The sequence below is a fragment of the Myotis lucifugus genome, unplaced genomic scaffold (genome assembly GCF_000147115.1).
Source record: "Myotis lucifugus unplaced genomic scaffold, Myoluc2.0 scaffold_562, whole genome shotgun sequence".
NCBI lineage: Eukaryota > Metazoa > Chordata > Mammalia > Chiroptera > Vespertilionidae > Myotis > Myotis lucifugus.
Window position 1 is genome coordinate 265,829 of NW_005871610.1, and position 12,352 is coordinate 278,180.

The window sequence follows — 12,352 nt, forward strand, 5'->3', positions numbered from 1 at the left end:
ACCCACAGCCCCCTTCTAAGGAGCAGACCCCCTTTCTGCTCACACCCCCACCTGCCCCGGGGCCCACCGTGCCATCTCCCTTGTGATGCTGGTCTGGAGAGTTGCATGTTAGCATAGGAGGGCTGAGGTGGGGAAGGGGGTGCGGGGAGTGTGAACAGTGACTTCGGGGACATGCACCAGGAAGCCGCCGTTCCTGGCCAGGTGGTTATCAGCACCCAGGTGATTGACCTTGGGGCTTATCAGAAGCCTGTCAGGGTGGAGAGCACACACATTCCCTAGGAGGACACAGGACAGTTACCGCAGGAAGGCAGTGGGACGCCAAGGTCGGCTGGTAAACTGAGGAAGAGACATGGCGATGACATCACAAGGTACAGCTTTATGGTCCCGTCCCACCCCCTCCTGGAAGGATTTAGTCCCTTGAACATGTGAAGTTACAAGCACGACATCTGGACAAGAGTATGTGACCTCTGAGTGGGCTACTCCACCTGAGTGTAACGTGTGTGTGTGTGTGTGTGTGTGTGTGTGTGTGTGTAGGGAGGGAGGGAGAGAGAGAGAGAGAGAGAGAGAGAGAGAGACCCCTGAGAACTCTGGCGCAGGCTGTGGGAGTCAGCTGGTGTCTACACTGCTGTAGGCACCAGACGCTGATTTGATCAATCTTCCTTCCCCTGTCTTAGTGGGGTGGGTGGCGCGGCCCCTCCCTGGACATTTTGAACTGTGGGTGTTGATGAAAATCACCTGAGGTAGCCAATGCTTTTGATTCCCTTTATCTTCTCACCTCACTCCCAGGATCATGCTGACCCTGAGTTCTCCAGTCTCTCCGGGACTGCCAATCCCTCTGTGCCAGCTCCTTGTCCCTCTCCCTCACCTCCCTCCTTGCCCAGACTCAGTCCCTTGCAAAGCCTCTCACCCCGCGTGATCCTCTCTGCTTTGGTCACAGTCACTGGGTAAAGCCCCAACCTGGTTATAGCCAACCCACCACCCACTCTGCCCCTGCCCCCTGGCCCCTAATGTGCCCGCAGAGCCACACGGCCCCGCTGATGTTGCTTTAAATGTATGACCCCACACCTCAGGCAGGCCCCCGGGACTGCCCAGCAGTCCTGCCATCTTTCCTGTCCACTCTCTCCCTCCCGGGCTCCTCTGTTCTCAAGCCTCCAACACGGTCGCCTCCACCCTCTCTCTCAGCCAGTGACTGTGCTTCCCTATTTCCCCCCATAGAATTTCTTCTTTTTGTTTAAATGATTTACCATAGAAAGTATTACATGTCTTTTTTCCCCATGACCTCTCCCTGGCCACTTCCGCCCCCAGCACAGCCTTCCCCCACTACTGTGTCCATTGGCTATGCTTATATGCATGCTTACAAGTCCTGATTCTTATGTCCTTCTCTCCCCCTCTCCCTTCCTCTCTGAAATCAATAAATATATATATATTTTTTAAAAGGTCAACTTCGCTCCATGTTGCCAAATCCAGTTCTGTCCTCTTTTTTTAATTTTATTTTTTATATAAAAATCTTGGAGTTAGGTTTTACTCCGCTTTCTCTCATATCCTACCTTGGGTCTATGTATCAGTAAATCCTGCCGGCTGAGCCTCAAAAGAAACCTGGAGCTCATCCTGGCCCCAACTCCCCATCTCTCCTTTGGGGAGCACCGGAGGCGCGCACCGGATCTCTGCAGAATGGATGAAACGCCGACCTGAAGCAGTCAGCTCCTCGCACCGGGCGTTCATGCTCCAGCTGTCTGGGATTGAAGGAGTGTCCAGGGCAACAACAGGGATACAAAAGCACCCCTGGGAGTCCTGGCCCGTTTGGCTCAGCGGATAGAGCGTCGGCCTGCGATCTGAGGGGTCCCGGGTTCGGTTCCAGTCAAGGGCATGTGCCTTGGTTGCGGGCACATCCCCAGTTGGGGGTGTGCGGAAGGCGGCTGATTGATGTTTCTCTCTTATCGATGTTTCTGACTCTCTATCCCTCTCCCTTCCTCTCTCTAAAAAATCAAAAAAATATTAAAAAGAAAACAAAAGCACCCCTGGGAAGTAGACCCCACTGCAGCCAGCCATGGTGGGGTCTGCATCACACAGGTGCCCTCAGGAGACAGGACGTGGGACCTCACAGGCCTCCAGAGCAGACGTTTCTGACGGGAGACGCCATGGGATGGAGGGGATGCTGCCAGATTGCAGGGTCGGGCATCCTCAGGCAGGAATGGCAGGACCTTGAGGCTGGGCAGGAATGGGGAGCCTGCTGGGAGCACAGGTACCCCAACCTGCTTCCCCTGGGCCTCTCAGAGGTGTGGGTAGATCCACTGGAGGTCAGCTCATAATCGCCGACGTTCACTGAATGCTAACAGTTCGCCCGGCTGAGTAGGATTCAGGGAGAGGCCACACCTCCTGCAGCCTCATCCAGGAGCTACACCACCTCGCGGACACGAGGCAAGAGAAAGGACTCCATTCCATGCCTCACAAGAGAGAGGGGCCATGGGACACACAGGACGGGGTTTGCCAGCCCAGCCCTGCTGTCTTTTGTTTTCTTTTCTGTTTTCAGTGTCTTTTTTAAAAAAGTATATTTTTATTGATTTTAGAGAGGAAGGGAGGGGAGAGAAACATTAATAATAAGAGAGAATCATTGATTGGCTTCCTCCTGCACGTCTCCACTGGGGATTGAGCCCACAACCCAGACATGTGTCCTGACTGGGAATTGAACCGTGACCTCCTGGTTCATAGGTCAAGGCTCAACCGCTGAGCCACACCAGCTGGGTGCAGCCGCAGCGTCTTAATAACAGAGGCCTGGAAGATCTGAGCCAAGCAGGTGACTGACACAGTAGCCTACTTTGACTAGCAGTTCTGGGAAGAGTGTGTGTGTGAGAGAGCGGGGGAGAGAGAGAGAGTGAGAGAGAGAGAGAGAGAGAGAGAGAATATGACTATTAAGAGACTGGTAGTGTCCTAGGGCCCAGGGCCCAGGCAGCTTTGCTTTGGGGGCTCCCCTTGAAAGGGCCTTGCTGACTGGGCTGCAGTACTGGTGGGACTTGGTGTCAGCAGGAGTGGCTGTTAGGGACTGAGCTCAGGGCAGTGCAGTGCTGGGGCCTGGGCCACTGGGCAGTAGCCAGGATGCACTTAGGGCACCTGTCAGCGATTTCTGTGGTTTAAAGACAAGTGGGAAGTGGGGAGGGGCTCTGTAACAGACTCCATTTCCTACAGCGGAGTCTTATCAATGTAGCCATATGGGCTTGTTTTCCCAGGCTGAGATGCTAGAGGTTTCTAGAGGAAGCAGCTCAAATGGGACCATCCTGATGCCTATGTACTGTTGCTAGAAGTCCTTAAGTGGTTAAAAGTATTTAACCACTAGGCTGTTGGTGCAACTCTCCTCCCTCAATCTCATCATTGGATGATTCCCTTCGGGAAAATGGGTCACTGGTCGGCTGGAACAGTGGTCCGGAACTGGTCAGGAAGTGAGATGAGGGATGCCTGGGACACCTAAAGCCATCGGGCAAGGAGGGTGGGTCTTGGGAGGGATGGGCTGCTAAGGAGAGCTCTGCTCGGCTCAGCCTGAAGCTGTGACCAAATCAATCCTTCACTAATCAAGTCTGTCATCAGTTACTGGTCTGGGCATGGTCGTGGGTCTGGTCTAAGTCAGGTCTGAGGAGGGGCCACAAACCTGAATTTCCATCCTCTTGGCTAGTGTCCCCCTGCAGTGGGTATAAAGCGGAAACATGGTTACAGCCCTTTCCATGATGTACTAGAGGATTTCTGCCCAGTAAGTAATGTCACCCTCAGGGTTATAGGGCTTTGAAAAAACTACCCTATATGGCATTGACCAATTTTGTATACAATTTAGCAATATTTCAGGATTCCTTCTTTTTCCCCCCCACTTGACTACGTATGTGTCAGTTTCTTGTATTCTCATTTAAACTGGCTTTGTCATCTTGCTGTTATCTCTCTTAAGGAGTTGAAAATAAAAAACAAATAAAAAGATGGGAGCACAGGCCTTGTCTAGTTGTATGGGAATTATCGCTAAGTTTCTGAATATTCTACCTATTCTCTCTCTCCTTACACCAAGAATCATGGGGCTAGAAGGAAAGGCTCCCTGGGACTAGACAGACACTGAGGGCAGCAAGGCCGGTGGACACAAGCCCTGAAGGCCTATGGGTGACCAGGACACAGTGACCACAGCTGGCAGCTCAGGAAGCCAGTCCTGAAATGAGTAAGGGGCCAGCACGGTGGCCCAGGACAGGGAGAGCCCTATAGATGAAGGGAGTGAGGTCTCAAGGGAGGCCCCAGAAAGCCCTGGCTGGAGGGTGAAGGTTGGGTGGGAGTGGGGATTCAAATTCCAGATGAAACTCCAGCCTGAAGGGTGCTGGGCCCCTGGGGAGCTCTTACTAACTGCCCGCCCCCCATGACATGACTGACAAAGGGGAAGAGACGGACCCAGTGGGGTCACAAGGTGGGAAACGGTTCTTCTCGCCCCTCCCTAGAGCATCTGCCCTTTGGAGTTAGACCTGGTACCTCATCCTCCTCGCAAGGGGTGTGGCCCCTCCCAGTCCTGCCCCAGTGCTTATCACAGGTACATGACCTTGAGGCTGACACTAACCAGGCCTGGAACCTCCTCAGGGTTGGGAGAAATTCAGCACCAGCAAACCCCGTGGGAGACACAGGAGGGCATCCAGGAACCAAGCTCCGTTTGGAGCTGGTGGCCTCCTGCTCCACCTGCTTTTCAGGGTCTCACAGACACACGGGGGAGCCTCCGCTCAGCTCTAGGGAGTTTATTGCTGTTGGAGTGGCTTCCTGAGGAGGTGCCCGGTCTCTGGCCTCGGGCCATCCAAGGCTGACGCTGGTTTCTGTGGTCATGGGCAGCCTCAGGCTACAGGGTGAGCAGGGCTGCCTTCTGGACGCTGGGTTGCTGCCGGCCAGGGGAGAGAGGTGTCCCCCCTCACCACTTGCCGTGGGGCTCCCTGTCCACCTGGAACAGCCCTATTCCCTGGCCAGCCTGCTCTTCCTCCTGGACGTCCTGCTCTTCCTCCGGGGCAGCCTTCCCTTCCTCCGGAACAGCCTTCAGTTCCTCCATTAGGATGTTATACAAGGAGTCCGGCTAGAACAAAGGGTTGCAGGGGCGAGAGGTGGGTAGCTGACCTGGGCAGGACCGCCTGAGGCTCCCAGCAGGGAGCTGGGCTGGGAGGCAGGGAGGAGGCATGGAAAAGGAGGGGGTCCTGGCTGAGGGCCTCACCAGGTTTTGCAGCTTCTCCCTCAGGGCCACAGTGTCTGCTTGAATAGTGCTCAGTGACTCCTGAAGCCTAAGTTGAAAGAGATGCCCCCTCAGTCCCCAGGCTCTTGTCCTAGGCAGCCCCACCCCGCAACCCATGCCTCCTGCGTGAGCTGGGTAACCTGGCACAGCCACCTGAGACCAGGGTCTCACCCACAGTCCAGTCTTATTGAGGGGAACCAAAGTTTACCGCCCCAAATATGCCTTTTGGGATATTGATTTTTAACTGGTTATTAAGAGATTGCCCAATAAGCAGACATGTGGGCACACAGTCAATTGCTGTGGAAGAGTTGTGGCCCCCACACCTGTAGGGCACCAACATACTAGGACATGATGCTTGGGAGGAAAGAGACCTGCGGGCCAAGGAGGTCTCCAGAGTAGAACAGGGAAGGAGAGAATAAAGAGGGGCAAGAAGGTGCAAGCCTGCAACCATCAAGCCCCGGGCCAAGACCTCCTTGGGGAAAAGTCCTGTCACCCTACCTGCCTGCACCTGCCCAGACCTGGCTCACCTCATGCAAGCATTCTGCAAATGGTTAATTTCCTTCAAGGTTTGCTGGGTGCCCCAGTCTTCCTTATCCAGGAACCGGCTCTCCAGGATCTCCAAGTCCCTAGGATAGGTTTGCAGTGAGGGTAGGACTGGAGGACCAATAGGCTGGGAGAGAATTCGGTGGTCAGAGAGGTGGGGCAGCCCAAGGCCCAGGCTCCTTCAGTCCTATCTCAGCTTCCCCTCTGCCCACCCCAGGGCTGAGTCCTGGCCCAGATCTGAATGCTAATATGGGGGTTGGGAGTAGGGAGAGAAGCACCATGGGCCTCCCTCCCCTTCACACACTCACACAGACTTACTCTTGAGGTTCTTTGGGCTCAGGGGGCTCCACTGAGCTCAGGAGTGTAAACAGGAACTTGACCGTGGGTTCTGGTTGCGGGTCCAGTGTTGACTCTGAAGAAGATGGCTTTGGCAGAGAAGGTGTCATGGTGACCAAAGTGACATGGGGCTGGCAGCCCAAGAGCTTGGGTCGTCCCACACCCTGCAGCGATGGCTGGGAGTTCGGCTCTCCACCCAGCAGGGAAAGAATTTCTCCAGCCCTCCCACCACCTCTGCCCAGCTCCCCACACACCTGAGGGTCTTCCAGGTTCTGCTGCTCAACAGGTTGCACCACTGGCTTCTCAATGGGCTCAGAATGGGCTCCTCAACTGCTCTGGGGAGACTGAGGAAAAGAAGCCCAGTTGGTGAGCCACATCCATCAACCCATGGGCTCCCCTTTCCAGCCTCATCTGGTTATCTTGGGGCAGCCTCCAGCCTGGAGAGTCTCCATCACCAATTCTGTCCAGCAACCAGATCCCTGCAAACGCAAGGGATGGGGTGGGATTTGGGGGCTGGGATGGCCCTATTTAATGGAACCCTAGAGAGACTTGTAAAAAGTGGAGAATGCTTCTCATTGTTGGTATAGAAATCATCTGTTAGTTGGACATTGAGAAGTAATTAATATGGCATTCAAGACCCTCTGTTATGAACATCATTGGTTCTAACCCACATGATACTCTGCTCATACCAGCCAGGAGTCTCACTTCCGACACCAGGCCAAACCTTCCCCAGGGCCATGCACTTGCCCATAATGTTCACCCCTCTCCCATTCCCAACCCCTCTGCAATGTGAATTCAGACCATACTTTTCTCTGCTGAGCAAAATTGCTTCCCCTGGGATTCCCTAGCTGGGTTGGCAGAGGAGCTGGAGCTAGGCTGAGCCTGAGAATGCTTCTGAGGGACCAAGCTGAGCTTGAATAAAGACTGTATGCTTTTGCATTGGACTCGGCGCTCCCTGGTGGTGTCCTTTGGGGGATCTTGAAATCTGGGCATAACATTTGGGGGCTCGCCGGGACCCCCAAGACCCACGAGGGACCCTGATCCGGAGAGTCTGACTGACCGCGGTAGGTGTCTGTGTGTTGTGTATTCTGTTCTGTGTGTTATATGTTCTGTCCTGTGTTGTGTGTTCTGTCCTGTGTGAGCTCATTTCTGAAATTCTGTAATGCCGAAGCGGTCTAGGTGGACGCACTGCTGAAAGTCCACGGGCGGGGAGAGTCAGACCTTCTGCTCTCACTTCAGGAGGGATGTGGAATCCCCTCACAAGGATCTGAGATGAGGCGGGTCGCTCCTGCCATTCGGTTTTGCTTCCGCGGAGTCGGAAGGCTGGTTTTTGGGGCTTTTTGGTTGTCTGTTTTTGTGTTTTTCTGTTTTATTCTGTGGACTTACTGGACGGACATTATGGGACAGACTCAGACTACTCCTTTAAGTATTATGATTGATCATTTCAAAGAGATTAGGGGAGGCTATAGAGCTCCCTCAGGAATTGGGAAATTGTTAGGAATTGGGTGGTTTGTTTAAACTCCGAGTGAATGTCTGGTGAAAGTGTGTGAGTGTGGAGGGAGGGGGCCTGCCCTCTCCTCTCCTTTGTGTGGCTCCACTACTTCAGTTACAGAGTCCGAGTGGGCCCCAACCTGCGGTTCCGCGATTCGTCATATGGCAAAATGGTGACTCATCCCCATGTGGAGGTGATCAGGCCCAGGGTTTATACGGGTGCACCTTAGATAAGGTGAATCTAAGCTCCCAAGGGACACGGCCAGGCGGGCATCTGAGTGAGGATCTGTGAAAACAGGTCACCCCTCCCTTGTCTGTCTCTCGTCACTGATCATCATGGGGTCGAGACAAAGTAAACCTATTGTTCTTAATTACATGTTAAAAAATTTTTAGCCGAAGCCAGTTTGGCTCAGTGGATGGAGCGTCGGCCTGCAGACTGAGGGGTCCCAGGTTCGGTTCCGGTCAAGGGCATGTACCTGGGTTCGGGCACATCCCCAGTGGGAGATGTGCGGGAGGCAGCTGATCGATGTTTCTCTCTCATCGATGTTTCTGACTCTCTATCTCTCTCCCTTCCTCTCTGTAAAAAATCAATAAAATATATTTTAAAATTTTTTTTAAAGGGATAAGTTCAAGGCTAAAATAAAGGCTGGCTAGTTTCCAAGATTGCTTAGTTCTGAGATTGCTTATAAAAAAGCAAGAAAGAAGTCTTTTCAAGTTAACTATTTGCTTAGCAAATTAACAAAGTAGTAAATTTCAAAGAACTTGTTATTTATGGTTTTCTTATCTCTTTGGTGGACACAAAGGGCTTACAGCTCCGCAGGATGGAGAGATTTACTGGCCCTAACCCTGCCTGTGACGCGTTTTGTTTGACTTGCTATTTTCAATTGTTTATTAGAATCCTCATAGAGAACATAACCTGGTCTTTCCCTTCCTCCCTCATCCTGATTCTGAAAGCATCTGTAACTGGATTTCAGGTGGTCTCCAGGCTTTCTGTCTGCAAGAAATCTCCCTATGCACCCGTTATCTTTCCAGGCCGACTAAGAGTCATATTTCCCCACAGGTCGGACCCCAGCCTCCGGGAGGGAGGGCTACTATAGGAGCAGTCTGTAGTTTTCTTCGAAACTCCCACTGTTTAAAGGGAGACAAACAACTGGACTGGGGGACGGGGGAATTGGTCGGAGAGAGATCAAGAGTAAAGAAAAGAGAAAAAAAATCTGTGAGGGAAAGCAATGGGCCTGGGCTGAGAGAATGGGGGCGGGGGTGTTGGCAGTTATGTTACTGGCTGCAGACCTAACAGGTCTTATCAATGAACTTCAAGGTCACAACAAGTTCTCTGTAAGCACAATTAGTCTTTCTCTGCCCTGGTTTATTCTTTTTAACCCTTCCAATGCTAAATTAAACTGATACCTGTTCTTAGTTTTGTCTAAGAATAAAAAAATTCTAATATATTAAAAACAGCTAAACTCCCAGGAGAAAAGCGGAGGAGGAACAAAGCTGAAGTCTGCAGCCACCCTGGTGATTTAGAACTGTTTTGCTAGGCAGACTCAGCCCCTGAGAGCCAGGTCAAAGAAGGGGGCGCTGGATGCCTGAGCTGCCCGCTGCGGCCCTGAAAGAAGAAGCAGCAGTGAGAGAGTGGGGAGAACAGGGGTTGTTGCTGGCGGTGTAGCTAAGGGTGCTGGGCGCGCCTGCGGCGCTTCGGGCGGTGCTGGTTATGGCGTCGCCACTGGCACCCCGACGGGACCGTGTGGGCCTAGAGAATAAGGACCGCTGGGAGGCGCGGGGGGGGGGGGACCGCAAGGCCCAGAAGCCCCTGGTGGAGAAGAAGCGGTGCTCCCAGATCAATGAGCGCCTACAGGAGCTGCGGCAGCTGCTGGCGGGCACTGAGGTGAGGCTGGCAGCCCAGTGCCCAGGGGCTGCTGAGCAGGCGGACGGGGGTCAGGGCATTGCCTGGCCTCACCTCCCTTCCCCACCTGGCGCCCCCACTGGCGCAGGTGCAGGCCAAGCTGGAGAATGCCAAGGTGCTGGAGCTGACGGTGCGGTGCGTGCAGGGAGTGCTGTGGAGCAGGGCTCGTGGGCTCGAGCAGCTGCAGGCAGAAGCCAGCGAGCGCTTCGCTGCTGGCTACATCCAGTGCATGCATGAGGTGCACATGTTTGTATCCACGTGCCAGGCCATCAACGCCACCGTCGCCACCCAGCGCCTGAACCCCCTGCTTAAGTCTATGCCACTGCGAGAGGACAGCAGCTTCCAGGATTTGCTGGGGGACGCTCTGGCCAGGCCCCTGGGAGACCCTACTCGAAGCAGCTGGCTCACAGGAGGGGCTGATATACCCTTCCAGTGCACTCCCTTAGAAGAGGCCTGGTTGCTGCTCTGCCACAAAGGGAACTGGTAGAAAGGCAAGAAAGCAGGGCCCTGTAACTAATAAACAGGGTTAACAAAAAGGACACTCTCCCTGGACCTGGGAGCCATCAGGAATTTGAAATTCTCCAAGAGAGGAGGAGTCTGACTCAGAGACTGGCTGAAACCTCATTGGGTTAGGAGAACTGGAGGCTGCATATTGAACTTATAGACTGCGGTTTGCTGGGCAGAGGTCCAAGCCCAGTTGTATAGGGGTTAAGCTACCTGTATACAGCAAAACAACTTTCTCCCGTGCCAGAATACATTTTAAGGAAATTGGACAGACTGTGTTTATCACTAGAAAGAAGAACTAGCCGCAGTGCACAGCCCTGACAGTGACCTGCAGAAAACTGTATAATAGACTCAGATGATGCCTGCATCTACATAGACATAGCTCCAAAAAGACAAGGATAATTTTGCCTTATAAAGGCAAGGTCAAGAGTAGACTTTAGTCACCTCCCTAAGATTATTGTGTAGCCCTACCATATCTCATGTGTAGTAGCAGAAGATTTAACTGCCTGAAGCAGCCATGGTGCCAATATTATGTTTCATTGTATTAATATGTTGTATTAACCTTCAATTCTCTTACAGGTTTGAATGTAGCTGTAGCTGCCAGCAGTTGCCATAGACCAGTGATAGTCTACAGTTCTTGGTAGTCTTTGGAAGTAACTGGCAAGTGTCCAGATTCCCACACTAAGGGCCATTGTTATGGCTATATGTTAGCTGTCCTGGAAGGAGGCTATGTGGGATAAACCCAAAAAGTAAAGGGTGTCTAGCTGCCAAGAGGGCAAGTGCCCAACTGGGCAAAGAAGAATACCCATCAGGTTTTGGTCTCTATTGAGAGACAGTTGACAGTTGGCAGCCTGTATACTGTCTTGCAGGCCTGTGTGACCATGCCCATGTCAGGGGTGGTACAAACCTCAACTGTAGAAAACTGGGAAAAGCCTGTTTGGAATAGAAGGTTTGAGGCATAGTTATGCATTTTTAAAGAACATGGAAAGAAGGTTTAAAGGCTAATTTGAAAGTATGAAATTTAGAAAGGTTGTGTATGTAATAAGAAGGAGAAGAGAAATGTTGAAAGGAAATTAATCAAATAGTACAGGCCAGTAAGCCAAAGAGAGTAAATAATTTTCAAAGTACTTAGGGGGGACTGATAAAAGAAATCCAACAGTTACCGTTTTGTTATAACTCTGAAGAGTCCATGAAAAGGAACTGGCAAGAAAAATCAGAAAATCTTAGAGCAGATCAGAATATTTTTCTCCTTATATAATTCCTCTGAAATTTGGCAATGCTAAATAAGTCATGGCAATACATTTCTTTGCATGAAATCAATAAGACCAGTTTTCAATAGTGATTTTATTAACCGGAAACTTTGACTGGAGTATCATGTTTTAAGGAGCCCTGTCTGAGCTCTGAAGACTTGAAGTCAATAAAAGTGCCACAGGAAAAGCCTGGTATCCTGCTTGGGAGCCCTGAAGATGGCTGGCACTGGAGCGTCAGGCCCATGCCCTACCATCACCGGCGGTTGGTCAGAGTAGAAGGGGAGCAATAAGGATGCCTCTGCGTCCCTGCGGAACCCCCCCCACACACACACACACACTGGGCTGCAACGAGTAGGAGGGCTACTGAGATGGGCCTTAAAGCCTAGAGCGTGGGCTCAGGTGGAGTTGCTACAGGTGAGGGATTCACCTATCTCAGCAGATACTGCAGGCAGGCCTGATGGCAGCTGGATGGCTTGGCTTCCTGGCCCTACGGGGTACATTAAGATTCAATCATGAAATTCCAGCAAAGGTAGTCAGTTACCATTCTTGTTGTGTTTATGCAAACATCAGGCCAAATTGAATACAGTAGATAAATTAGTCTTGATTTGGCTTTTTGATAGCCATAGAGGAATTTTAAGAAGAAAAATCCTATTTCAATAGAAGTTGTTAAACCTAAAATGGTTTCTTTCCCTTCCACTGGACCATTTGTTATAGTTTGTCTCTGCCAGGTCACAAGCCCAGCTCCTTCTGTGCCCAGGACAGCAGGGAGCCTGAGTGGAAGGTGACCTCTAACCAGACACACCCGCTGCAGATCACCCTCAAGAAGACAGCGGACCTCGCCGGACCTCTTGTAATCCTCCTAATGCTGTTGACTTTCGGCCCTTGCATTATTAACAGACTAGTCCAATTTGTCAAGAAGCGTATAGGGGTGGTTCAGTTAATAGTTCTGCATGCCTAGTACAGGCCTCTAGCAACGGTGAAATAGAAATGCAGTCCGTCTCATGATTGAGCCAGAAGTTCCAAGACAAAGGGGGAATTAAAGGACAGAACGGGACTGATACCTGTGTCCCTAACTCCTCTTCCAATAAAAAAAGCCATAAA

The 12,352-nt window shown here is 51.8% G+C and overlaps 1 protein-coding gene across 1 annotated transcript; it reads left to right on the plus strand.

Annotated features, from left to right (window-relative positions):
* Positions 1-9,305: 9,305 nt before the first annotated feature.
* On the plus strand, positions 9,306-9,796 carry LOC102419459 (transcription cofactor HES-6-like). The gene is made up of 3 exons (XM_006104339.1): positions 9,306-9,479; positions 9,586-9,632; positions 9,676-9,796. Exons 1-3 carry the CDS (start codon positions 9,306-9,308, stop codon positions 9,794-9,796), a joined length of 342 nt encoding a protein of 113 aa, XP_006104401.1.
* Positions 9,797-12,352: the final 2,556 nt, after the last annotated feature.

Bases quoted from the DNA above. Each gene is read 5' to 3' on its own strand.
- LOC102419459 (XM_006104339.1), top strand. From the start codon at position 9,306: ATGGCGTCGCCACTGGCACCCCGACGGGACCGTGTGGGCCTAGAGAAT. The intron at 9,480-9,585 runs GTGAGGCTGGCA...CCACTGGCGCAG, and splicing joins AGCTGCTGGCGGGCACTGAG to GTGCAGGCCAAGCTGGAGAA. The intron at 9,633-9,675 runs GTGCGTGCAGGG...CGTGGGCTCGAG, and splicing joins GTGCTGGAGCTGACGGTGCG to CAGCTGCAGGCAGAAGCCAG.